Here is a 27,886-nt window from a genome sequence, read left to right as displayed (position 1 = left end):
GTGCGCAGGAGGATGGATGTGCTGGAAATGAGATGTTTGAGGACAATGTGTGGTGTGAGGTGGTTTGATCGAGTGAGTAACGTAAGGGTAAGAGAGATGTGTGGAAATAAAAAGAGCGTGGTTGAGAGAGCAGAAGAGGGTGTTTTGAAGTGGTTTGGGCACATGGAGAGGATGAGTGAGGAAAGATTGACCAAGAGGATATATGTGTCGGAGGTGGAGGGAACAAGGAGAAGAGGGAGACCAAATTGGAGGTGGAAAGATGGAGTGAAAAAGATTTTGTGTGATAGGGGCCTGAACATGCAGGAGGGTGAAAGGAGGGCAAGGAATAGAGTGAATTGGAGCGATGTGGTATACCGGGGTTGACGTGCTGTCAGTGGATTGAAGCAGGGCATGTGAAGCGTCTGGGGTAAACCATGGAAAGCTGTGTAGGTATGTATATTTGCGTGTGTGGACGTATGTATGTACATGTGTATGGGGGGGGGGGGTTGGGCCATTTCTTTCGTCTGTTTCCTTGCGCTACCTCGCAAACGCGGGAGACAGCGACAAAGTATAATAAAATAAATAAATATAATATATGTGTGTGTGTGTGTGTGTGTGTGTGTGTGTGTGTGTCACAACACGTTGACGTTGCGCCTCTTGTCATTATTTGATGGCGTTCACTCTACAAAAGGAAAGTCACGTACGCTCGTATTATTCTACTGTTTCATCACTAAAGGAAGACGACAGTCTTCCTATACTCCGAACGTGTTACATTGGTGCTTTCCACTGTCTGTTAGGAAACCAACTCTCGTCCCCTCGAAATGGTTCCAGATTTCTAGTTTATGATACTAGGTTTGTCTGGAGTGGAGGTTCATACTGTTCTTATACTTCCAGCAAAGACGAAAAAAAGGAGGTATGTAGTGTGGTAAATACAGTGTATAATTTTGCCACTTTATAGGAGAAAACTGCCATTTTGCAATATCAAAAGCCATTTAAGGATTTGTATTGGTTAACCTAACATTTGTCACAACAGCAACCATGTAACCCACCAAGACTTTACCGCATGGTATTTTGTTGTTTCAGTGTATTTGGATGAAGAATAAAAATGACAAAGAAGTTACTGAATAACGAATTAGATTTTTTATTTTCATTATTATACTTTGTCGCTGTCTCCCGCGTTTGCGAGGTAGCGCAAGGAAACAGACGAAAGAAATGGCCCAACCCCCCCCATACACATGTATATACATACGTCCACACACGCAAATATACAAACCTACACAGCTTTCCATGGTTTACCCCAGATTTTTATAAGGGATGTATTTCATCGTAAGCCTCACGTCGAACCTAACCATCACCACGGCAACAACTTCTCCCTAAGTTCTACCCTACACATTACACTTATTCATTTGTCTCCCTCCCACACTCACCAGCCCCATTTCAAACTACAGCCTCTCTTTATTCCATGTTCACTTCTCTCTTATCCCTTGAAGCCTTTTCTTACATCTTTCTCCAATTTTCCTTCCTCCCTGGGCCATATTGTGTTTTAGCGAGACAAAAGTACCATGAAACAATAGACCATGAGGGGATTTGTTTATCATAGTCGTTACGAAGCGATTAGGATGTCTATCCATCCGTCTGTCCTGAGCCTTAACACCACTTTTGTCCCCTACAGCACCTACATGCCCACTTGCTGCTGTCCCCACCGTTTTTAGTAGATTAATTGACTGATTCGGTCATTTCTACAACCAAGGAATTTTCTAGTATCAGAGGCACAATTATGAATGATTCCTATTTGTATGCTCAGGGGAAAGAGTTTTGGACTCGTTCGGCCTCGTCTTTTAACCTTGTAGATATTCCGTGTCTTAACCTTTTGTACACACATACATACGCACATCCCAGCTTACGCCAGGTACCCATTCATCGAAATGCCCCAGAACGAAAAATAAACAGCAAGGTTGGCTATGAGATGACTCCCATTTCCGGGGACTCAAACCCAGTCCCGTTAGATACGTGGGTTGTTGCAACGCTAACCTTTAGCAAGCGGATGTTCGGCTTGCTTACGAAAGTGTGTTATTTTGGTGACAACATTTGGTAGCTACAGGTTGAGTTACCTGCTGGTCTTCATTTCTCGTTTCCGGCGAAACTCTGGGGTCCAGCTGCAGCCCACTGGTTCTGAAGAAAGAGAAACCACACGAGACGACAACGCATTGTTCAAAGCTTTTGTTCGAACACTACTTCCTCCGGTAGCTGAGACGGCACGGGCAGCTGAATGTCCTAATCGTGATATTATATTATATATTATATATATATATATATATATATATATATATATATATATATATATATATATATATATATATATATATATATATATATATATATACATATCTTTTTTTCTTTTAAACTATTCGCCATTTCCCGCGTTAGCGAGGTAGCGTTAAGACAGAGGGCTGGCCTTTTTTGGAATCCTCACCTGGCCCCCTTGTTCTTCTTTTGGGAAAAATATATTATATATATATATATATATTATATATATATATATATATATATATATATATATATATATATTTTATCCCTGGGATAGGGGATTAAGAATACTTTCACGTTTCCCTGCGTGTCGTAGAAGGCGACTAAAGGGGAGGGAGCGGGGGCTGGAATCTCCTTTCATTATTTTTTTTAATTTTCAAAGAAGAACAGTGAGGGGCCAGGTGAGGATATTCCCTCAAAGGCCCAGTCCTCTGTTCTTAACGCAACCTCGCTAATGCGGGAAATGGCGAATAGTTTGAAAGATATATATATATATATATATATATATATATATATATATATATATATATATATATATATATATATATCACTCGCGCCACTGTGAACTATTACAATATGCTGAGAGGAACAACACAGCGTATCTCACGCATTTGCTCTAATTTTTCCCAGAAATATCCATGGCAGTTAACAATGATGAAGATAAATGATGATTATTAACCTCTACCTATGGCTTTTGGTAACCTGCCATAAGAAAGATTTGATAAGAGGCGAGACATACGGCGGTCAAGGAGAAATCCTAGTTGTTGTTGTGTTTTTTTAGGCTTTGTTGATGCTTAGAAAACAGAAGGTTAGCTTTAACGGAGTACAAACAAAAAAAAAATGGGACACCACAGCAAGTGGTTCTACAGGGCCCTTACCTCGGACTTGTGTTTTGACAAAGTGGACTGATAATGAATTCTAAGAAAGGTTCGAGAGCACTGCAGGAATGGAGAATGCAGTTTAACATCGATGAATGTAACGATCGTGAGCTTGATTTAGTCAGTTCGTCCGAGGTGAGATTATTTGTCTCAAGGGACAAATTGAAAACGCAAGGATAAGGTTTCAAAGGAAAAACCTGAAAGATCAGAAAAGGGGAATACAGGGTAAGTAGAATATAGATGGGCTGTCCACCTAGCGGAGACAATGTTAGGTTGGTTGATTATTTGATTTTATAAAATATCGGACCGACAACGTCTGAGGCAAGGTCGCTAGTTCAACGTTGATACGAGAGGACTCTAGGAATGATGGTTAGCATGAACTTACAATTTAAGCAATAAGTAATTTGTCGGTGTAAGAAATAAAGCCAATTAAAACAATTGGGTAAGATCTTAAGTATAATTTCATTTGGAGTGCGAATATTCTCTAACAACATTAGGTTCAAGGGAAAGCCTTCATCGAGGAGCATGCCGTTCACTTTAGGTCGCCCAGCTATAAAATGGGCAGAGATTCTCTAGAAAACACAAATAATTGCAATCATCCTTATTGAACGATAGAAATCCGTATTACGGTGGGAGACTAACGAAAGTGAAATAACGATTTTGAACGAAGATTCAGATTAAGTTGATTTATTACAAGTATTTACATGGACAAATTAAATGATTAAAGAAAACATCAAAGGCAATACAATCAAGCTTTCAAGGACTCAAAATACTGGATTTAGACTGAACATATTTAGGTTTAATAAGGACACAGAGGACAGGTGTGGAGATTAGGTACTCAAAGACCGGAAATGACAATCTGTTTCTTACATAAGGGCAAGTACACAACGAAGGCTTTAAATTCATATTGACTAGGCACAAGAGTTTGAACAGGTGTGACTAGAAGCTGTCTCGTATGGGGATATAGGTCTAATACAGTTTCCAATCTTCTCTATGACGTTACAATAAATTTCAGGTAATGGCAAGGCTCCTGGGCGAGCTCTGAGAGTTCTTGATTACACATGAACACTGTGGCTCCAAGGTATAGTGGTCAACATTTCTATACCTACAAGTAGGCCAACATATGCTAGTGTTATTTGTTTACGCAAACCCTCTCCTAAGGACTGTTCGGTAAACTGGATACCCTAAGATATATATATATATATATATATATATATATATATATATATATATATATATATATATATATATATACAGTTCATAAGGTAGCTTTGATTAGAGTATTAAGTAGCCTCTGCCGTCTCAGCTAACAAAAATAAAAGATAAATCCCAGTGGTCCGTGACGTAATGAACATGAAACCAATGAATGGAAAAAAATCTTATTCTGATGCATCTTTGGCAAGTGAGGTCATAATGACCATGTTTATATAGCAATTCTTCGTTACGTTTATCCAGTCCTAAATCACAAACCAGAGGACTTAAAAAGACACTGGTATACCACAATATGGATAACTCAAGTGCAAATGCAAAGTTTTGGTTCGTAGATCCTTAAGAAATAAATCCCATCGTTGCTGAACCATAACTGATGAAACACGTAATGAAAACGCGATCATGCAACCAATTTCACTCCATTAAAATCAACTTTTCCGGCTGGTATGCTAGGCGTCCTTTGTAAATGATATTTCTGTACTTACACAAATGATGCATATGCACCTAATATGAAATAAGTGGCTCTTGAATTCTCAGGGTCTGGCCTGTGAATGTTGTTGGTTCAAGACAACAAGCGTGTGAGGTGTAGACATCATTATCACAGGATGTGTGGAGCATAACCTTCATGTGATCACTAACACCCACAAGGTTCCTAGGATTTAGTCGCTCTAAATGACAAATAAGGGTCGAAGCTTAACATTTGTTGCTGTACATGCTAGATTCATTTGAATGCACAGTATTATATGAAGCCTTGTAACCTTTAAGGCAGTGCTTCTGATGTTTGACGACGAAATCCTTAGTGTGGCAAGTTATGGTGATGTCTGGAGGACAGATTAACACGAGGATGAGGATTTATGGAGTTCGAAGGACAAAGAGATCCTTCGCAGTGATAACTCCAGTAATGTGTGACTGACAGACCCCTGCAGGTCGAACGCAAGACGACTGATCGTGATACTATATAACTTGAGAGGGTGACTTTTCTCAGTTTGACAAAAAGTTGAACAATAATAGTTAAAGAATAAATCCTTGCCATCTGGATCAATGGAGAGAGAGAGAGAGAGAGAGAGAGAGAGAGAGAGAGAGAGAGAGAGAGAGAGAGAGAGAGAGAGCTGATAGGTGACATACCCTTGGTTGCCTTAAAGCCTTGAAGCACTCAGGGAAAGGCTTCAGTCGTCCATCGATACACACAATGAACAATGTTTAGCTTAGCTTCGTGAATTTCCTTTTGAAAACCAAAAGATACGACACGTGTACATACACACTCCCAGTCTACTAGTAAAACACAAAAATATATTTCCAGATGATTACCCACATGCAAGAAAAAAAAAATACACCATACACTTATACAAGCTTTAGCCTTCTCTTCCATTTCAAACTATCCCTTCCCCTGTCCCAACTCCTCATTCTCTTCTCTAACCACCCTATCAAGAGACAAAAAAGATTGTTTAATCACCAACAGATGCTGACAAATACTTGAAAAAGACACATAAAGAATTCTTTTTGATTCATTTATATATCATTGATTACGATTCCGGTGTAATATCAGTAATAATGAATTTCTTTCCGTGCCGAAACAAATGCTCCATCAAACTCAAGGTATATACGAAATTTTGGGATAAAATGTTCATGATGCACGAAACAGTATTAAAATTTCACTTCCGATGATGGGCACGGTAAGATCTCTCTGTTATGAAAACGAGTTCTGAAACACAAACAGTAAGAGAAAAGCTGAATGAAATAGAGAAATGTTCAAAATGTAGCACTCACTGCACATAAAAATAACTTTTTCTTATTTGGTACATTTCCTCTACCATGCAGTTCAATAAACATATTGCATATGAACTTGAAATATGGTTTCGATAGACCTAAAACAATATCGGAGAAATAACACAACAAAGAAACAGCTTAGTGTATATGCTTTGAGTGTGAAATCACTCATCAGTGCACTTTACAGTCGTCTGCTGGAATACATAACATTTGCCCAGGTCAAAGACGGTACGTCAGGCCTGGTGTAAGTGGCAACCACAAAATGGTACAGCTTCATGTGCCTGGAGGACGCGCAAGCAGCAAGTGTGGGGGACTAAAAGACAATCAGAGTACAGAGGAAATACTTCAGCCCTCCAAAGCGAAAGCCTTTTCTTGACTGTAGAGAGAGAGAACAAAATATAAGACTCTTGCATACCTGCACGCTGTTTTTCTCCTTGGCGAGTTACCGTCAGGAACAGACGACTGAGTTTTAGTGGGAAAAAAAGAATATCCTCACTTGACTCTTTCCCTTATTTGTTCTATTGTGATAATCTCCTGATGCTCATGACACCATCGCGTATACTAGCTGAGGCAGCTCTTATCATCACACACTTTCTTACACCTTTTTGTTAAGTAACAATGGCTCTGTTTACGGAACGTCAAAACTGATACGCGAAAACTCATCTAAAACTGTTTGTGGCGCTGCATTCGGATCGTTCCTTAAGGCGTTTCGAGGTTAAGAAAGAAATAATGACTGTGTTGTGGATATATGGAACAGGTAAGGAAAATAACCATATCAATAAAGCTAATTGGTACATACGAATATAAAGTCATGTAAATCAAAAAGAAAGATAATATATATTTTCCGGTTTCCGATATAAAACATGTATTTACGAAAAAATATTACGCATAGATATATTTTGATAAAATTAGCGTTCATTATCATGTACTACAGTTTATGATAAGGCTGATTTATTGATTAAAAAAAAAACATTGTTCACATGCATAGTAAGAATGTGTGGAGCCATTTAACCGCAATCTGGTGATGAAGAGACTATCTGCTTGGTATCACTGGAAGAGTCGTCTACAGGGGTATCCAAAATCCGAAATATAAGCCAGAGGTCTTCATTAATCATACAAGGTCGTCCCTGAACTTTAATATATCTCTCGTCGCATATATCCTTCAGTGTTGTTGCTTCTCACTGGATACAAACTTTCACACCATTGTACAGATTTTGGGAATACTGTCAAATTAACATTGACAGCTGTCGATACTGACTTCTTGCAAGATAAACAAATATTGCATGCATATCTATTTTACGTTAAATTTCCTTTTGAGCAATATGCAACACATACCATCACAAACACTAGCTTAAGATTCAGGTACCACTACAGGGCTTAATTCAATGATCGTGATATAGATATGGGGGAGAAAGACTGGAAGAGGTGAGAGAATTTACGTATGTAAAAGTTATCTTGGGTAAGTTAGTAATATGAAAGGAAAAATAAGGAAGAGAGCAGTACAGGATAGAAGAGTTATTGGGTCCCTTAAGAGAATAATGAAGGGTAGAGGTGTAAGTATGGAAGTGACTAGAGGAGTGAAGGGTAGCATAGACCTCCCAACCCTGACCTATGCAGTCGAAACATGGACGTGGAATGAGTCACAAAAGTCAAGAATTCGGTTTGCGGAAATAAGCTATTTGAGAGGAGCATGTGGCATACTATGACTAGATGGAACGAAGAAAGAAATGAGGGGGTGAAGGAGACATGTGGTACGGCAGGGAATGCAAAGGGGATGAATTGTGGAGTGGGAGAATGTGTGCCAAGTTATACTTCGAAGTAGTTTGGGCATGTGGAAAGAATGCAAGATGGGGAGTTTACAAGGAGAGTGTATGATCATACAGTGAAAGAAATAAGCGTGAAACGAAGACCACCTGAGAATTCGAGGAAATAGAGGGGGAAGAATACTGGAGGGAGAGAAATGGTGGAAGAATGAGTGGAATGGTGCATGCGAGGGATGTATGTAAGGACTGGGATAAATGGAAACTCTTTTGCCGTGTCCACCCCCTTGATGGGGGTTTGGGGTGGTTTTCGAAGAGAACGGGCGTCAGATATATATAGATAAATGATAGATAGATAGCTAGATAAACAGATAGACAGATAGCGTCACATAAAGAGAAATCAAGCGAACTGAAATATATCCTTACGGTTTAGTAAACTGAATCACATTCTCAAAAAAAAGATGTTCTTAAATCTATCTATTCAGATAAAATGATAAGTACAGTGAGTTTTGTTTTGAGATGATAACTTGGTGGACGTTGTATACGAATCATATACGACAAGTACTGACGTATTTTATGAATGTTATCTTCGCATCACATACATCTAGCAAACTGAAGAGCTTACACCCTATATACGTAAATAAGAAAGAGACGTAATGTGAAGTGACATGTTTCATGTTTCCAGGATATAGATTTATTTTTGTTGGGTGTTATACTGTATATGTATCAGTTACAAGTAGCACTGACTAAGGAAGTCTACAAGAAAGCAGGTACTTATAAAATCTATCCGGAAATTATGAAATGAAGCAGCCTGCTTCATGTATACCAATAATGAATCTATTCTAGTTTAAAGGTGTTTTAAATGTAGGAAATAATGCTATCACTGACTAGCTTTTTATAATCAAAATCTTCATATAAGATGAATAAAACATACAACACCTAACCAACCAAACTCCCTTCCCTCTTCAACTTGCTCCAAACCTCTACCCCACCAGACATAGTAAACCCATCTGGAAACCACACACCCCAAACATGGACCGGTTATACTTTCACATCTCTCCAACACAACAGACACCTATTCGCTACATCACAAGACACCTCATGCCCTAGATTCAACAACCATACTGAAGACACTGAACACTTACACCTCAAAGAAGAGTTCCGCACTCACCCAACAAAGACAGACACACTGTCACTGCAATTGTTAATCTGTAGTTCTGTCCATCAAGGCTTCGACCAGATGTGGTAAATATGCTGTGCTATCATAACTCTGTGTGTATATATATACATTCACACCGAAGTCTATATGGCTAAGCCCTACGCCACACGGATCATGAGTATCCTTCGAATATTTAAACGTAAAGATGATCTTATGATCAAAAGTGCATTTCTCTTTTTTCCAAAACTCTCTCTCTCTCTCTCTCTCTCTCTCTCTCTCTCTCTCTCTCTCTCTCTCTCTCTCTCTCTCTCTCTCTCTCTCTCTCCCGCAGCTCCGCACTCAATGCCCTTCAGAGTGCCGACATTCCTGCCGTTCACTCAAGGGTACTGGATCCCATCGGGGTGGGAAGTGTCCTCCTGCAGTTGCTGCTGTGGCTCTAGACAGGGGCTCCACCCTCTTCCCACAGCCTTGCTCCAGGCTTTGAGGACTTGAGGTAGACACGGACAGCGGAAGAGCCAGTCACCCAGGGTCTCGACCCAGGCCCTGAGGGTTTCTTGGACGATGGCGTTCGTCCAGGCGTACACCGGGAGGAAGAACAGGACGTGTATGCGGTTGATGACGTGGAAGGTGTCTTTCAGGTACGTTGGCAGAGACTGGGGGTTCGGCAGAGCCCTTTGGACTAGCGGGAAGACCGTCTGGAAAAGAAAGAATTAAGACATTTAGTATTCTACTTAACAGGTAATGATATCTATAAGTATGATGTGTGTGCGTGTGTGTGTGTGTGTGTGTGTGTGATGACAAAAGCTAGAAGAGGTTGCCTACATATTGTTTTTTCTTTAATTACTAGGTCTCATGGACATTGATAAAAGGGCTAGTTTGCATATTTCCATACACGAAGAACACGCGAGTCTAAATCTAGCGCGCGTCGAAAATCGTGTCCTTTGTGCTCACGATCGCCATAGTCTACCCCAAAAGAGTATTGAACTGCATGTAGTTTCACAGATACCTGAAGCCTCGTCAGGGGGTTCGTGAAGCTTCATCCCTTTTAGTCGCCTTCTACGACACGCAGGGAATACGTGGGAAAGGGATAGGGGAGAAAGAATACTTCCCACGTATTCCCTGCGTGTCGTAGCGTAGAAGGTTACTAAAAGGGGAGGGAGCGGGGGGGCTGGAAATCCTCCCCTCTCGTTTTTTGATTTTCCAAAAGAAGGAACAGAGAAGGGGGCCAAGTGAGGATTTCCCTCAAAGGCTGTCCTCTGTTCTTAACGCTGCCTTGCTAACACGGGAAATGGTGAAAAAAAAAAAATTGGTCTCCCACTTATCGTTCTCTCCTCCTCTGACACATATATCCTCTTTGTCAGCCTTTCCTCACTCATTCTCTCCAGCAACCAAACTTGTATTTCTATTCCATTTTTTCGGTTTTGTAACGAAATATACCTCAACAATCTGATCTGCAGCAAAAAAAAAAAAAAAAAAGAGCAAAAATAAGCACGTGTGAAAATTTCATCAATATTTGGTAACTATAAATTCTCATACTGTTACAAACCATTGCTTTCTATTACTACTGTCCCAGTTTGACACTAAACATAAGAGATTCAGAATCTAACGTACTTGCTTTACCTCCGTGACTAAATTGCCCGGAGGATCTGCAACACGTTCACACTTCACCAAGGTGCATTTCCTTTTTACCCCACTGGACTATAATGCGCTCTTATACCCCTCTGACAACCGGTCATATCAAACTGTAAGAGTCCTAATGTAAATTGCCGTCATGTTTACCATCTCATGGGAATCTTGAAGAATGAGTCAAGTTCTCATGGGTTAAGCTCAGCCATGGATAATGCAACTTCTTGTTCACAACCAAAGGAAAAATATAGATTCCGACATGAGTTTTGTTATTTCCTTTCGTTGTGAACAGATAGTATATTTACAAAGGTTTTAAGGCCTTGTACGAAATATCCACTCGTAAGGCTGGGTCAGAGAGGTGCTAATGTTACCTACATGTGGGAGGGAGAAGAGGATGTAGAAGGCGAAGACCCTCATCGCTGATTTTGCCGTCCTTGTGCGCAGGAGTCGTTCTATCCGTTCCTTGTCCTGCGCGTGGCCTCCTCGCTCCCTGCGGAACTCAAGCGCGACGAGGATGTAGAAGATGAAGGTGGCGACGGCCCCGAGGCTATAGATGACGGTATAGGCCAAGAGGAAAGTGAGGCTCACAACAGAATCCCTTGAGCATATTGTTTGTAGTTCTGAAGCGCAAGGCAGCAGAAGCAGGACGCAGGGTATTACCCAGCAGGCGAGGCACAGGAGACGGCAGCGAATTCTCGTCAGCAGGTACTGGTAGTGGAGTGGCCAGCAGATAGCCACGTACCGATCCAAAGACAAACAGGCCAGAGTGAGGCAAGACACTAGATGCAAGTATCTCACAAAAACGGCGAGCACGATGCACGCCCATGGAACTTCAGTGAAAGAGGATTCCGCTATGAAATAAGCGTTGCACACGAAAGACACCGATGAGAGGACGCCGATACTCGCGGCCAAATTGTTGGCGAAGGATGTGGTCGCTCTTTTCCTCAGGGTCTTGTTCGAGCTGTTGATGAAGAAGGTAAAGGCACACTCGACCAGGGTAAGAACACTGATGGTGAGGTAAAAGATGTCTAGACTCAACAGGGAGTTCCTTTCTTGTGAAGTCTCTTGCTCAGACATGTCTTTGTCTTGAATCACGAATACGGAACAATACGTTTAATGGTGGCTTTCCGCCCAGCAGCTCCTGTGCTACTCATTCCTTCGCGAAAAATAAAGATTATAGTTTCGTAAACTGCAATTTCCGTCCCAAAATGAAAAAGGGAATGTTTTCTTGTAAAGGGGATGAGAGTTACTCCATCATTTTGTCCTTAAAGGAAGCTTCAGTCTACTTTCAGTGAAACTTGAAACTCGCAACCTCACCTCAATGAGAGTGGCACGTCTCCCTAACGGAAACTTGAGACTCATTACTTGTCTTCACCGTCGGTGTCACTCTCCTCACATAAAACTTGAAACTTTACGTCACTAGAAGCGTCATTCTCCTTGATCAAAACTTCACCGCACTGTAAAAGCGTCATTCTCTTTGACTGTAACTTGAAAATCGTGAGCTTCATATCACTAGAAGTTGGCACTCTGTCTACAAGACGAGACCTGGAGACTTAGGTGTATAACTTGTTACCAACGAGAGCGTCCCTCCTCACTCAGAAGCACAGCTGCTCTGACAGTCACCGGACGGGACCGACGTCGTGTGGAGACGCTGATAATGGCTATATGGCACACCCACGGGGAATTTCTCCACGGATAAAATTCTGTTATAACCTGACTCGAGAACATAATCTAAATACTTGTTTGGAAGAAAGGCGGACTGTGTGTTTGTGCATTAAATGCGGAGAGCAGTTTGGTGAAGCATAGCCAACACATACACAGACAGGCGGTGTATGATTTCGTTTTAAATGCGTAACTCGTCCTCACTTTTCGTAGAGAGGTCGTATTTCTGCACGTTTTCTGCAGAACTTTGACATCAAATTTTCAGCAGCAACGCCATAAGAAAATAACATTCACTAGCTGCAATGACAGTAGGAGTCAAAGACACATATCAGGTATATCAGTAGAGGTAGAAGGAATAAAGTGGGCCATGGGTTCGAATCCTGAACAAGGCAGTTGGCTTCCAGTCAACCCAACTATTTATCCTTCCAATGTGGCTAGAGACTGAGTGTGAACGAGTGTGGCCTTGGTTGTCTTTTCCTAGCGCTACCTCGCGCACATGCGGGGGGAGGGGGTTGTCATTTCATGTGTGGCGGGGTGGCGACGGGAATGAATAAGGGCAGACTATGAATTATGTACATGTGCATATATGTATACGTCTGTGTGTATATATATGTATACGTTGAGATGTATAGGTATGTATATGTGTGGGTGTGGACGTGCATGTACATACATGTGTATGTGGGTGGGTTGGGCCATTCTTTCGTGTGTTTCCTTGCGCTACCTCGCTAACGCGGGAGACAGCAACAAAGCAAAATGTAAATGAATCATAATTTGAATGAATAAGAGCAAATACTGTATTTAAATGCATTTGAAGATGAATAGCAAATATCAATACTCCATCTCTGCACATACTTGTCTCACTTATTAGCAAACGCTCACCTACATACTCAATAATAAATTATAAAACACATTCATGTAGAAATTACCAACCTTATCACACTATTCATAACAATAAAGTCTATCTTAGCAAGTTTCCTTCAAGTGAAAATTCTAAGGCTTACACCATTTCCTCAATCAGACTATCAAATGGCTATTCTAATCATGAAGTGGCTTGGCAATCACAGTAAATATAAAAAGTAAGAGGCAAACAAAACTGAAGATAACTGTGTATCACAGTATGTCAGTCATCCAACACAGCAATGCCAGAAGTGAGTAAAAAATGATTGTGAGTTGCATCAGGCTCGAGCCACTTTGGCGTACAAACAATGGATGTGAACAGACTCAAATACATTAGGAGTTTTCATAAATATATCATTGCTTTATTATTTACAACTATTTTCATGTTCCAGGGTCTAAATGATGCTTTATATTCCAAAATTGTGATGTATATATTTTTGCACTAATGATGCTTTATATTCCAAAATTGTGATGTATATATTTTTGCACTAATCTATATTTAAAATCTTTTTCTTTAATTACATCTTTCTTTTTTTCAAATCATCCTGTGACCCTCAGAACACCCTTACGACACTAATTTGATTGTGACCATGGGTTTGGAAAAGATCTTTCTATCATCTCTCAATCACACACTGCTTCCCTGAAAGTACTGCCCATACATCTCTTTTCTCTTTCACTAGCAATTTTACTTCATTATCCAACCACTGTATACATCACTTACATAAATCTAAATATATCCCTTGCATATATTTTCTTTGCAGCTTGGGCAGCACATAAATGATAAAAGACCTCACCGCAATTTCCTGTTGATGAGCAGCCAATTTCTACAAGTACATATGGTTGAAGGACCTTGTCCGAGTTGCCAATAGTTGCATCCTGACTTACTGCTATGCTGTTTGCTATGCATGGGATTACCTAAATGCCTCTAACAATATATAGCAGACTGAGTTAACAGCTGATTTCCCATGCTATTTGGGTTATGAGGTATGCATGGTCCGTAAAGTGCAAATAATTAAAAAAAAATAATACCTTATAAAATGATGAATTAGCATTCAGATGTAAAATAAAAATCAAAGAAGGTTAAGTTACTATCTTTGTGATGGCACAGCCACATGCCAAGTGATTGCACAGAGAGCCTCAGATGGAGAGTGAATGATGTCAAACTGCTCCTGAGAATACAAAGAAATCCTGGGGATTCAAACAAGGCAGACTACTGGGTCCTTTCGAGGCTATTTGTGACAGTGGATGATACCAAAAGTTAGCACATTAGTGTCATAGAGTTAAAAGACATGCAGAAGAGTCAAACAGAAGAACCTGCAAACTGTTGATGTGACTATGGAGGACCAAATAATATTAATCGTGGACTTGAAGCAAAATATTTACCGAGACTATTCTGAATTGTACCTATGCTACTCCTTCCAACCACTCCAGTAAAATCACTCCAAATGTTACAGTCTTGTGTGCAAGAGGAAAGGCTTCACCTCGTTTGAGGTACAACACTAGCCCACGAGTTTGAATAAAACCTTCAAGAGTTTGCAAAATTGAGAGAATACTGGAGCCCTTGATAGCTTTGAGGAACTGCATTTGATCACTTTTAGCCTTCTCTTTCTAAGCTAAATAGATTCAAGTCATTTAATCTGCTCATACAAACTTTGTTTCTTAGTCCAAGAATCATCTTGCTTGCTCACCTCTACTCTCTTCATTCTGTCAATGTCTTATCAAGAAAGGTGGCCAAAACTGAACATTATTCAAGAAGGGGACATTCTAATATACTGTAAAGAATGAGATTTTCCTAAACTTTAATCTGAAAGCCCTACCTCCATGAATTTTGTTTGCTCTTATTACTGCTTCTGTGCACTGCTTACTTGGCTTTAGACCAACAAGGATTATTTCCACAAAGACTTTTTCCTTACCTTTTGTTCATCAATGGAATTAATACTGAAGCTTGCCATCCCATTTTTATGACCAGAGTCCATCAATTTGTCAGTCAGTATATACATGCACACTTTCTATTTCAGCTGAAGATTTATTTCCCAGTTAAGCACCACCTGCAAATTTCATTAACTTCCAGTGGATCCCATTATCAGTAACATCAGTACATTTGTGATGGGGAAACAGTCTCAAGACAGATCCCTATGGCAAAGTGCTTGATACATCCAACCACTTTGAAGATTAACCATTAACCACTGCACTTTGTTCAAGGCCAGTCAACCAATTTCCAAACCAATGAAGTACAAAACTATATATACCATATGTATTTTTTTTTTTTTTTGCAAGTAACCTTTGATGCAGGACATTAGCAAATGATTTTTGAAAATCTAAGATATAAATATAACAAGAAAAAATTTTAAATATAACAAGAAAACTTGAGGTTTCTTTTGCTATTCTCAGCACTGTACACTTCATACTAATAATGTGTAAGTTTCTCTACTCAGATTTAGAAAATATATTCTATCAACTTGGTTATTAGTCTCTTTGACAACAGGCATCTTAAATCTTTTTGAAAAAAGATCGCTAATAACACATTGGCATATGTGTTCCTCTCCTGCTTTGAAAGTTCTAATGAAATTTTCCCAAGTTTAATTCATACCATTTTTATTGACAATATCATCCCAGATTTGTCTGTTGAGAGCAATGAGTAGACCGTTAAAATAACATTACTTTAATTCACACTCTAAACTTTCTCCTTTCACTCTTTCTCTCAAACTCAGATGCCAGCTACTGCAGTATCTTACTTGTATATGCCAACAGTGCCACATGATCAGTCAACAACAAATGATCTACTTCCTAGGCCTCCCCAACCAATTGCATGGCTGCTTCTCACTCCAAGATCCTTTTGCATTCATCTCCCTCATCAACCCATCCACAAACAAATTAAACAGCCAAGGTAACATCATACATCCCTGCCACAGACCCACCCTCATCTGGATCCATTCACCCTCTCATCCTACTCACAGTTAGACCCACCCTCATCTGGATCCATTCACCCTCCTCTCATCCTACTCAGTTACTCTCTTAATAAAAACTCTTCACTGCATCTAGCAACTTTCTTCCCACACCAAATATTCGCAACACCATATATTGCTCTACAAGTCACATTTTTTCTTACTTTTTGTGTTCTCTTTCTTCATCAAATGATACGCAAGTGTTCCTCTTAATAACTTATATCATCCAACAACCTATGTACACTCCTTAGGGTCACTGTATAAGCATGAACTTCAGGACAGAACTTCCTACTCATAGAGTTTGTTGTACAGGTACTGGGGAGAGCAAAATTCTTTCCCATGCTTCCTTTGCAATGATAAGACAGCTGGATATTCAAACAGGAAGGAGAAGCTAAACAACAATTGATGTTGGCTGCTGTTTCCTTCAAGACCATCTATTGATGTCAGCCACTAATCAAAGCTTAACTGCGTATCAAATCATGTTTCAAATATTGATGATGCATATGATTTTAAAAAAAATGGTTGTTCAAACAGCCCACATATGTATTTTCTTTCATATTCAAAATATTGCTGATACTAATTAAATTAATTAGAATAGATACTTTAAAAATGCAATCTGGACTGAAAGGTTCATATAGTTTACTGGATAGTAACCCCAACTTTCTTTTCTGTTTGATCCTAAGTGATATGTACACTGATCACATAAGCAAAAAAAGGAAAGGTTAGGTAAAGAGGCCAAGATATCATTGACATCAAATAAATAATGGAAGCAATGGCATAGATAATTATCATCATATAACCACAAGACCCCTTTTAAAGGGGTCTTGCAGTTTTAAGGCTGCACTCCCATCACGAGTAGGGAGAAGTTGGACTCCTTTGAAGTGAGAAGTCTGTCTCGAAAACTTTTCTCCTTTTCATCCCACTAATGATAAATCTGGGCCCAAGGTGACTTTTCACCAGCAACATAACTACATGCAATCTGTGGAGACCAGTAACACTGCAACAGAATAGTGTGGATTTTACAGATGCAGACAAAATATTACAGAAATCATTAAATCCATTTTTGTTTTTATATGTAGATAAAATATTGTATCCTTGGAAAAAAAAAGGGGCATATTTATCAAATAAAAAATTAAATTCTATAATCATTATGAGCAGTGGCTGAAGTAGCACAGGATTCATAAAATCAATCTTTTTGGAAATTATTTTATTCTTGCTAATGCTATTAAACAAAATGTATCACAGTGTAGCCTGTTTACAACTATTAAGGAATTCTCAGCCTGAATGCAGAACTACAAAACAAAAAAAATATATGATCTCAACACATTCTGATGAATAAAAAATGACTACGAATTCTAGATCTAATCATTTACTGGCCCAATTATATCAATAAGTGATAAAAGGATGCTAAATAAAGAAGAATTAAAATCTAATCATGTAACTGATTAGCACATGATAAATCTCAGGAGATTAATGGTTATGTAATTGCCAGACATCAGGACTGAGCTATTCAATAATAGCTGCACCATGCTACCCACCACCACAGTCTACAGAAAGTCACAGGAGGTGTCATATAGTGACTTAAAAAGAAGAGAAAAATCCTGCTGTCTGATGTACCACATTAGAATGGAAAGAATATATATGATATTTGAGGATGTCATCTGCAAATGTTGGGGAACAGGCCTTGAAGTACTAGCACATTACAGGATTTTAAGGATCACATAATACTCTTCCTTTCCCTGTACATTTTCCATACACTGCTCATATGTCAACAGCTATTAAAAAATTGATCATATGACTCAATTATTGGTAACAATTGTATGATGGGTAAAATAATCATATAAATCTTCATTTGCTTTTATGAGAGAATCATATCTAATCATGTGTCAGATTTCTTCCTCATAACACTGAAGTATCATATGATCTCATATGCCTTCATCTGTATTTTTCAAGGCTCTGTTAGTGATCATTTGCTGGTATCTAAGAATTTTGAATATAATGCACTCTTCTAACTTCAGTGAAAAACAAAGAAATATGACTGTCTGACAAGTGATAACAGAGAGTCTTCTCTCTCATAAAACTTCTGCTGAACAAACATAAGCATTTCCATAGATTTCTATGCAGTCATTATAAACCACTGTCATGGAAATCTAATTCAAATTCACTCTTTCCAGTCTGAAAACTTTGTCCCAGTACTAAGAGCAATACACAGTTATGTTAATACAAACATATATTGTATGGCCATTAAAAGAAAATTTATATAGCTCTTCCATTTCTACTTAAAGTTATACATCACATAAGTATTAGCTGTAATAATTCATGGTGATAATCTCTGAACACCAATATTTAGTAATATCTGTAACATCAAAGTATTTTGTTGTTAATATGAATAGGCAAGCTTATTCAACTTAGAATGAGGTCTTGTTATCATAAATCTCTGACTGTCCCATTGCAAGTAATGTCTATACAGCATACAAAATTCATACTCAGCTCTTAATTGTATTTACAATGGTAACCTTAAAACTTTTACAATACAACCTGAATGATACTTTGGGTTAGTTATGAGGTGAATTATGAATACTCATAAGCCACAGACAATGGCCTTCACAGCACCTTATATCACAAAGTACAGTACTGTATAGGACTAATAATGCTTTGAATTAATTAGGAACATAATCATGAACACTCAAGGGCCATCACTACAGTGCAGTGTAAAAACACAAAAAAACAAAATGTGAGATAAGGTTTCTGAACATCTCAAAATTCTCCTTTATATCTGTCACATATACTTATCTCATTTCTAAAATAGACTAGTGTAGATCAACTCGTACCTCTAAATAGCCAAGCATTTCATACTATGACACAACATCACTTAAAATAATGTTTACATAATTCTGCAAGTTTACTTGACATTTTCATGGTTGAAACAAGTACTGCTGGCTAGAAGTATGGAATATGTTAAAAGAATGAGATTTCCTAAAAGTTTTAAAACATAGTGTAACTAAAATGAAAACTGGATTAGTACCACTCTGCAGGGAAATTAGATAGTTCAAGAAAATTGAATAGAAAAATAAAACTAACATCCTACATAACATGTGCTTTCCATAACTATAAAATTTCATTAAACAATTTCAAAAATAAATTACAAAAAAATTTAAATGGTCCATGCAAAAGTTAATTCTGCCAATAATTATATGCGTCTGAAAATTGATGCTGTTTATGAAGCAAACTTTTAATTCTTAAGTATACAACCACAGCTTTTATGGGAATCCTGTAGTTTCAATCAGGAGCAGGTAAATGAGAGACACCATTGGATATAAAATTACATTGATGAAACAGCACTCCTTTTCATTCCCCGACATTGATAAAACCTTGCAGGAGCTGAATATGACTCTTCACTATATGCAGGTGGAATTCGGTTACTTTAGCAGATTCATGCTCATTTATTTTCTATGTACAATCATCTTTGGACTTCTTTCTAAAAACGTGTTACCCAGGACTTCTTTCCTGAGGCTCCTGAGGCCTATGACTGCAGTACTTCCAGCAGCAGGGGAATGTAGACACCTTTGGAGTGAGAAGTTCTTTGATGAGGCTGCACTCCCAATGATACAGCCTCCATAGGCTACTTTTCACTTACAGTGTAATTTTGCACTGGAGACCAGGAATACCAGGCTAGCGGGTAATGCCAAGAACATAGGAAGACAGATTGCATTCACTTACATTCATTCTCTAGCTCTCATATTCAATGCACTGAAGCCACAGCCCCCAATAAACAACTAGGCCCTGCAGACCTTTCCAAAGTTTCCCCTGGCTGCTTCACATAACCTGGTTCAGTTCACTAACAGAATGATACCTCCAGTACATTAAATTGTTCCAATTCACTTGATCCTATGGACACCTTTCACCTTCCTGATATTTAAGTTCCTACCACTCAAAATATTTTTCATTCCATACTTCCACCTCCAGTTTCTCCCCCTTCTCTAGTTCCACTCTAATTCTGATACATACATTCTCTTTGTCAACTTCTCCTTGTTCATTCACTCTGTATATCCAAACCATTTCAGCACATCTTCAGTTCCTTAAACCATACTCTTCTCGTTACATCAAACCCCTCTCTCTTACCTTTTTAACATTGACTTGCTCAACACCAACACCTCTCTCTTACCCTTTTAATTTTGACTTGATCAAATCACCTCACAACACATATTGTTGTTAAATTTTCCATTTCCAACACCTATAACCTCCTCTGCACATCCCTATGCATAACCTGTGACTCACAACCAAACCCCATCATTGGGACTACTACACCTACAAACATACCCATTTTCGTCCTTTAAGATAATGACTTCTTCCTCAACAAAGTCCTCACATTCCTCAGTGCTTCAAGAAACCCTCATTCCCTCACCCATGTCAAGACTTACATTAACATTTTTTATTTCTTTTCTTTTAAACTATTCGCCATTTCCCGCGTTAGCGAGGTAGCATTAAGAACAGAGGACTGGGCCTTTTTTGGAATATCCTCACCTGGCCCCACTCTGTTCCTTCTTTTGGAAAATTAAAAAAAAAAACGAGAGGGGAGGATTTCCAGCCCCCCGCTCCCTCCCCTTTTAGTCGCCTTCTACAACACGCAGGGAATACGTGGGAAGTATTCTTAATCCCCTATCCCCAGGGATAACATATATCTATATATATATATATATATATACATATATATATATATATATATATATATATATATATATATATATATATATATATATATATATATATTTTTTTTTTTTTTTCATTTTTTTTTCATACTATTCGCCATTTCCCGCGATAGCGAGGTAGCGTTAAGAACAGAAGACTGGGCCTTTGAGGGAATATCCTCACCTGGCCCTCTTCTCTGTTCCTTCTTTTGGAAAATTAAAAAAAAAACGAGAGGGGAGGATTTCCAGCCCCCCGCTCCCTCCCCTTTTAGTCGCCTTCTACGACACGCAGGGAATACGTGGGAAGTATTCTTTCTCCCCTATCCCCAGGGAAAATATATATATATATATATATATATATATATATATATATATATATATATATATTATCCCTGGGGATAGGGGATTAAGAATACTTCCCACGTATTCCCTGCGTGTCGTAGAAGGCGACTAAAAGGGGAGGGAGCGGGGGGCTGGAAATCCTCCCCTCTCGGTTTTTTTTTTTTTTTTTTTTTTTTTTTTTTTTTTTTTTTTTTTTTTTTTTTTCAATTTTCCAAAAGAAGGAACAGAGAATTGGGCGAGGTGAGGGTATTCCCTCAAAGGCCCAGTCCTCTGTTCTTAACGCTACCTCGCTAATGCGGGAAATGGCGAATAGTTTGAAAGAAAAAAGAAAAAATATATATATATATATTTTTTTGCTTTGTCGCTGTCTCCTGCGTTTGCAAGGTAGCGCAAGGAAACAGACGAAAGAAATGGCCCAACCCACCCCCATACACATGTATATACATACGTCCACACACGCAAATATACATACCTACACATATATATATATGTGTGAAGAGTGAATGTTGGGGTGAAATGGGTGGTGAGAGTAAGTGAGCTTGGGAAGGAGACTTGTGTGAGGAAGTACCAGGAGAGACTGAGTACAGAATGGAAAAAGGTGAGAACAATGGAAGTAAGGGGAGTGGGGGAGGAATGGGAGGTATTTAGGGAATCAGTGATGGATTGCGCAAAAGATGCTTGTGGCACGAGAAGCGTGGGAGGTGGGTTAATTAGAAAGGGTAGTGAGTGGTGGGATGAAGAAGTAAGATTATTAGTGAAAGAGAAGAGAGAGGCATTTGGACGATTTTTGCAGGGAAAAAATGCAATTGAGTGAGAGATGTATAAAAGAAAGAGACAGGAGGTCAAGAGAAAGGTGCAAGAGGTGAAAAAGAGGGCAAATGAGAGTTGGGGTGAGAGAGTATCATTGAATTTTAGGGAGAATAAAAAGATGTTCTGGAAGGAGGTAAATAAAGTGCATAAGACAAATGGGAACTTCAGTGAAGTGCGCTAATGGGGAGGTGATAACAAGTAGTGGTGATGTGAGAAGGAGATGGAGTGAGTATTTTGAAGGTTTGTTGAATGTGTTTGATGATAGAGTGGCAGATATAGGGTGTCTTGGTCGAGGTGGTGTGCAAAGTGAGAGGGTTGGGGAAAATGATTTGGTAAACAGAGAAGAGGTAGTAAAAGCTTTGCGGAAGATGAAAGCCAGCAAGGCAGCAGGGTTTGGATGGTATTGCTGTGGAATTTATTAAAAAAGGGGGTGACTGTATTGTTGACTGGTTGGTAAGGTTATTTAATGTATGTATGACTCATGGTGAGGTGCCTGAGGATTGGCGGAATGCGTGCATAGTGCCATTGTGCAAAGGCAAAGGGGATAAGAGTGCTCAAATTACAGAGGTATAAGTTTGTTGAGTACTCCTGGTAAATTATATGGGAGGGTATTGATTGAGAGGGTGAAGGCATGGAGAGAGCATCAGACTGGGGAAGAGCAGTGTGGTTTCAGAAGTGGTAGAGGATGTGTGGATCAGGTGTTTGCTTTGAAGAATGTATGTGAGAAATACTTAGAAAAGCAAATGGATTTGTATGTAGCATTTATGGATCTGGAGAAAGCATATGATAGAGTTGATAGAGATGCTCTGTGGAAGGTATTAAGAATATATGGTGTGGGTGGCAAGTTGTTAGAAGCAGTGAAAAGTTTTTATCGAGGATGTAAGGCATGTGTACGAGTAGGAAGAGAGGAAAGTGATTGGTTCTCAGTGAATGTAGGTTTGCGGCAGGGGTGTGTGATGTCTCCATGGTTGTTTAATTTGTTTATGGATGGGGTTGTTAGGGAGGTGAATGCAAGAGTTTTGGAAAGAGGGGCAAGAATGAAGTCTGTTGTGGATGAGAGAGCTTGGGAAGTGAGTCAGTTGTTGTTCGCTGATGATACAGCGCTGGTGGCTGATTCATGAGAGAAACTGCAGAAGCTGGTGACTGAGTTTGGTAAAGTGTGTGAAAGAAGAAAGTTAAGAGTAAATGTGAATAAGAGCAAGGTTATTAGGTACAGTAGGGTTGAGGGTTAAGTCACTTGGGAGGTAAGTTTGAATGGAGAAAAACTGGAGGAAGTAAAGTGTTTTAGATATCTGGGAGTGGATCTGGCAGCGGATGGAACCATGGAAGCGGAAGTGAGTCACAGGATGGGGGAGGAAACGAAGGCTCTGGGAGCATTGAAGAATGTGTGGAAGGCAAAAATGTTACCTAGAAAAGCAAAAATGGGTATGTTTGAAGGAATAGTGGTTCCAACAATGTTATATGGCTACAAGGGATGAGATATGGATAGGGTTGTGCGGAGGAGGGTAAATGTGTTGGAAATTAAATGTTTGAGGACAATATGTGGTGTGAGGTGGTTTGATCGAGTAAGTAGTGAAAGGGTAAGAGAGGTGAGTGGAAATAAAAAGAATGTGGTTGAGAGAGCAGAAGAGGGTGTGTTGAAATGGTTTGGACATATGGAGAGAATCAATGAGGAAAGGTTGACCAAGAAGATATATGTGTCAGAGGTGGAGGGAACAAGGAGAAGTGGGAGAGCAAATTGGAGGTGGAAGGATGGAGTGAAAAAGATTTTGAGCAATCGGGGCCTGAACATACTAGAGGGGAAAGCAAGGAATAGGGTGAACTGGAATGATGTGGTATACCTGGGTCAACGTGCTGTCAATGGACTGAACCAGAGCATGTGAAACATCCTAGGTAAACCATGGAAAGGTCTATGGGACCTGGATGTGGATAGGGAGCAGTGGTTTCGGTGCATTACACATGACAGCTAGAGACTAACTGTGAATGAATGTGGCCTTTTTTGTCTGTTTGAATAAATGTGGCCTTTTTTGTCTGTTTTCCTGGAGCTGCCATGTTGAAACTGGGGCAGCGATGCTGTTTCCTGTGTGGTGGGGTAGTGAAGGATTGGATGAAGGCAAGCAACTAGGTTTATATATCATACAAACCTCCAACAGCCAGGATTGAACCTGGGACCCCTGCGTAGCAGGCGTGAGCACTACTGCTACACTATGATCACCCCTAAAAAGGAAATGACTATACAAATACTATGTAACTGAATACCCTTCATCTCACATTGGTGAGCAACGGGGTTTCCACTGGTCATCTCCCATAGGCTCACACAACCAGCAGATAGCTTTTTACAGAACCTAACTGTACAGCATGTCAACTCCAATTTACTTCATTCCAATTTACTCTATTCTGGGTATGCCTTTCACCATCTTGCATGTTCAGGTCCCAATTGCTAAAAATCTTCTTCACTATAGTCTTCCATCTCCAATTTGGTCTCCCCATTCTCTTTGTTCCCTCCAATTCTGATACATATATCCTCTCTTGCAAACATTCATCACTCATTCTCTCCATATGTCCAGACCATTTCAACACACCCTCTTCTGCTCTTTATTTTGTTACACTTCTCTCTTACCTTTTCATTACTTACTCTATCAAACTACCTCACACCTCATATTGTCCCCTAAAATTTCCTTTAAAACACAATTCACCCTCTGTACATGCCTCATATCCATATAATATTGTTGGGGCTACTATTCCTTTAAACATAACCATTTTCTGCCTACCAGATATTCTCTTTTTCCACACATTCTCAGCACTCTCATAACCTTAGCCCCTTCCCTTGTCCTAAGACTCACTCCTGCTCCATGGCTCTATTCATTGCCACGTCCACTTCCAAGTACCTAAACACTTCTCTCACTCCAAATTTTCTCCATTCAGACTCTCACCTCAACTAACCTGTCCCTTAATACCACTAAACCTAATATCCTTGCTTCTCTTCATGTACACTTTCAACTTTCTCCTTTCACACCCTCTACTAAACTCAGTCACCAACATCTGCAGTTTCACACTAGAATCTGCAACCATTGCTGTATCATCAGCAAACAACAGCAGACTCACTTTCCAAGCCCTCTCATCCCCACAGACTGTATTCAAACCCTTCTCTCCAAGACTCTCACATTTACCTCCCTCACCAACCCATCCATAAACAACTTGAACAACCATGGTGACATCACACACCTCTGCAACAGACCAATCTTCACTTGGAACCATTCACTCTCCTCTCTTCCGACTAGTACTCAAGCCTGACACCCTTGATAAAAACTTATGTATACAGTGCCTACCAATGAAGATGACACAAGGGGGTTACAGCACAACCTTCCAGAATAAACATGAGATAAAACCCTAAAATGTGTATTTATATCCAACTAGTACTTTATTAGTTTCCACTTCATCTTTAAGCACTCCTCAAAATGACCAAGTACTGAATCAACAAGGTTCTAAAGCCATTTAAGGTTCATCATCACCCAAATTTCATGAATGGCCACTTTCAGTTTAGGTAGTGAAAAGTATCCCTATTAAGTCATTTCATTTCCATAAACATCAACAAGCTTTCTATAGGATGCAAATCTGCTTAATTCCTGGACCAGTCACAGAAAAACACCACAGCACAGTCCTTAAGCCAACCAGTGAGGAGTTTGGCAGTGTGGCAGGGAGCCCCATCCAGCATGAACACTTTACCCTTGCTTTTTTTTTAAATGAATCTGGAATATGGTCGCAAAGCAGCTCAAGGTAACTATGTCTATTCACAGTTTCGTTCTTTGGTAACATACAAGGTCCACAACAACATAATAACTGAAATAATACCATACCACAAGTGAAGCTGGGGAATCTGAAGTGCTATCAATGTCCGGTCACCTATACACATGCCTGCCATAGCCACCTGTCACAGAAAAGGTGGACTCATCACTCCACAAGACTGTTCTGAACTTAGACACATCCCACAATCCACATCTTTTTTTCAGAATCCACTCTTTTCTTCTGGTGCCTATGGGTTACAAGTAGTTTGGAACGCAGCCTGCAACTCCAGTGTTTATGATCCATGTGTAAGTCCTTCCTGACATCTTTGAAGAGTCTAGGGTTTTTCTCTTAATTTCCTTGCCCTCAATCGTGGATCTGCATCCACTTGACATTTCTAGCCTTCTTAGGACTTTTAACATGGGCTGGTGTGGCGATGCTAACACTATCATTTAATGTTTTCATCCCTTGTTATACTGAACTCAAGCTCACACCAGTAACATTAGAAATTTCCTTAACTGGCCTGTTTCACTTGTAAAGTGCAACTATAAAAGCTATTCTGTCACTTGTAAGGTGAGTATTTCCAAACATAGTGGGTGGTAGAGGTATGAAAAAGGAAAAACAAAAATCCATGGGACAAGTAAGGGGAACAGCAAAACATTCCCAACCCCCTTAACACTTAAACTGCTACAGAGGGAGGCTCATGTGGTATGCCAGTACATCAAGTAATTATCACTTCTCACAACAGGGTTACGCGCTATCCCTGCTTTTGGCAGAACGGTAGGAGCAATAAACAGAAGTAGTAGGTAGGGATATTTAGGTATAAGTATTAAATAGTAGTAGCAGATAGGAACATTAGGCAGGAGCATTAGGTAGACATAGTCTGCAAAAACATTAGGTAGGGGCCTCTGCAAATACTGCACTACACCTGCCTCCTGCAAGTGGCCTGTGAGTGTTAGGCACTAAATGCTAAGAAGCGGCACTGGAGTTCACTAGTTATGGAACCTCTATTGCTGTAGCCACTCCTTTGAGAGAGTTCCAGGGGGAACAGGTATCAAAGATATAGACAGATAGATAACTAGTGGGTGCCAACTTTATCGGTGGACACACTATTTTAGGAGGGGTAAAGTGATTTGCGTCAGTATCACTGAGATGTGTCCACTTGCGCCAACTTTATTGGCAGACACTGTATAATGATGTACATACACCATGGGTCAAACTCAAACACTGGGTGGGCTATCTGGCTATCTAGGCCACATGGAAGTAAAAAGACATAGCCAATGGAAGCACAGAGTTTTCTCACTCTTTCCCACACTCAACTCAGTGGGGGAGGCATGGACTTTATTATATCATGGCTCCAGTGGTGCAACGGTGTGATAAAAATGTCAACCGAGCTGAGGTTGGAACATATCAAGAAAACACTGAGTGACCAGTGACTAAGTTTTGTAACTTCCATGTGGTTAAGGTGGCTGGACACCCTAACCAGGGTTTGTATGTGAACTGTGGTGTACATATATCTCTCTGTCTACCGACATATTTGTCATAGCATCAAAGCCACAATACATTAAAGTCCATTCTACCCCCACCAGTTAAGGCAGAAATAGAGAGAAAACACTAGGTAACTGGTGGTTATGTATTTTAACCTCCATGTGGCCGAGGTGGCACCCTACACAGGATTCAAATACAGCCTGTGGTGTGTGTATGTGTGTGTGTGTTTTCCTGACACTACCTCACTAAAGCAGGGGGTAGCAATGCTGTTTCCTGTGGAGTGGGATGGCACTGGGAATGGACTGAAGGCAAGCACGTATGAATATGTATATGTATGTATATGTGTGTGCGTGTGTGTGTGTGTGTGTGTGTGTGTGTGTAGGCTTTTTAGTATATATGGACTGAAGGCAAGTATGAATATGTATATGCTGATATGTATAGGTGTGTGTGTATGGGCTTTTTTGTATATGAGTGGATGGGCCATTCTTCATCTGTTTCCAGCTGCTACCTCACTGCCATGTGTAATGCTCCAAAACCACAGCTCCCTATCTAAATCTAGGGCCCACAGAACTTTCCATGCTTTACC

At 39.7% G+C, this 27,886-nt stretch overlaps 1 protein-coding gene across 1 annotated transcript; it reads right to left on the bottom strand.

The window, feature by feature from the left end:
- Positions 1 to 7,228: 7,228 nt before the first annotated feature.
- Positions 7,229 to 12,329, bottom strand: LOC139745943 (olfactory receptor 6M1-like). Its single transcript, XM_071656652.1, has 2 exons — positions 11,061 to 12,329; positions 7,229 to 9,754 (listed from the first exon to the last, which is right to left on the bottom strand). The coding sequence occupies exons 1-2, from the start codon at positions 11,760 to 11,762 to the stop codon at positions 9,437 to 9,439; spliced, it is 1,020 nt and encodes a 339-aa protein (XP_071512753.1). The 5' UTR covers positions 11,763 to 12,329; the 3' UTR covers positions 7,229 to 9,436.
- Positions 12,330 to 27,886: the final 15,557 nt, after the last annotated feature.

This window comes from Panulirus ornatus, chromosome 4, assembly GCF_036320965.1.
Source record: "Panulirus ornatus isolate Po-2019 chromosome 4, ASM3632096v1, whole genome shotgun sequence".
Lineage (NCBI taxonomy): Eukaryota > Metazoa > Arthropoda > Malacostraca > Decapoda > Palinuridae > Panulirus > Panulirus ornatus.
Note: the sequence above shows the minus strand (reverse complement) of the source record. Positions and strands in the feature narration are given on the sequence as shown.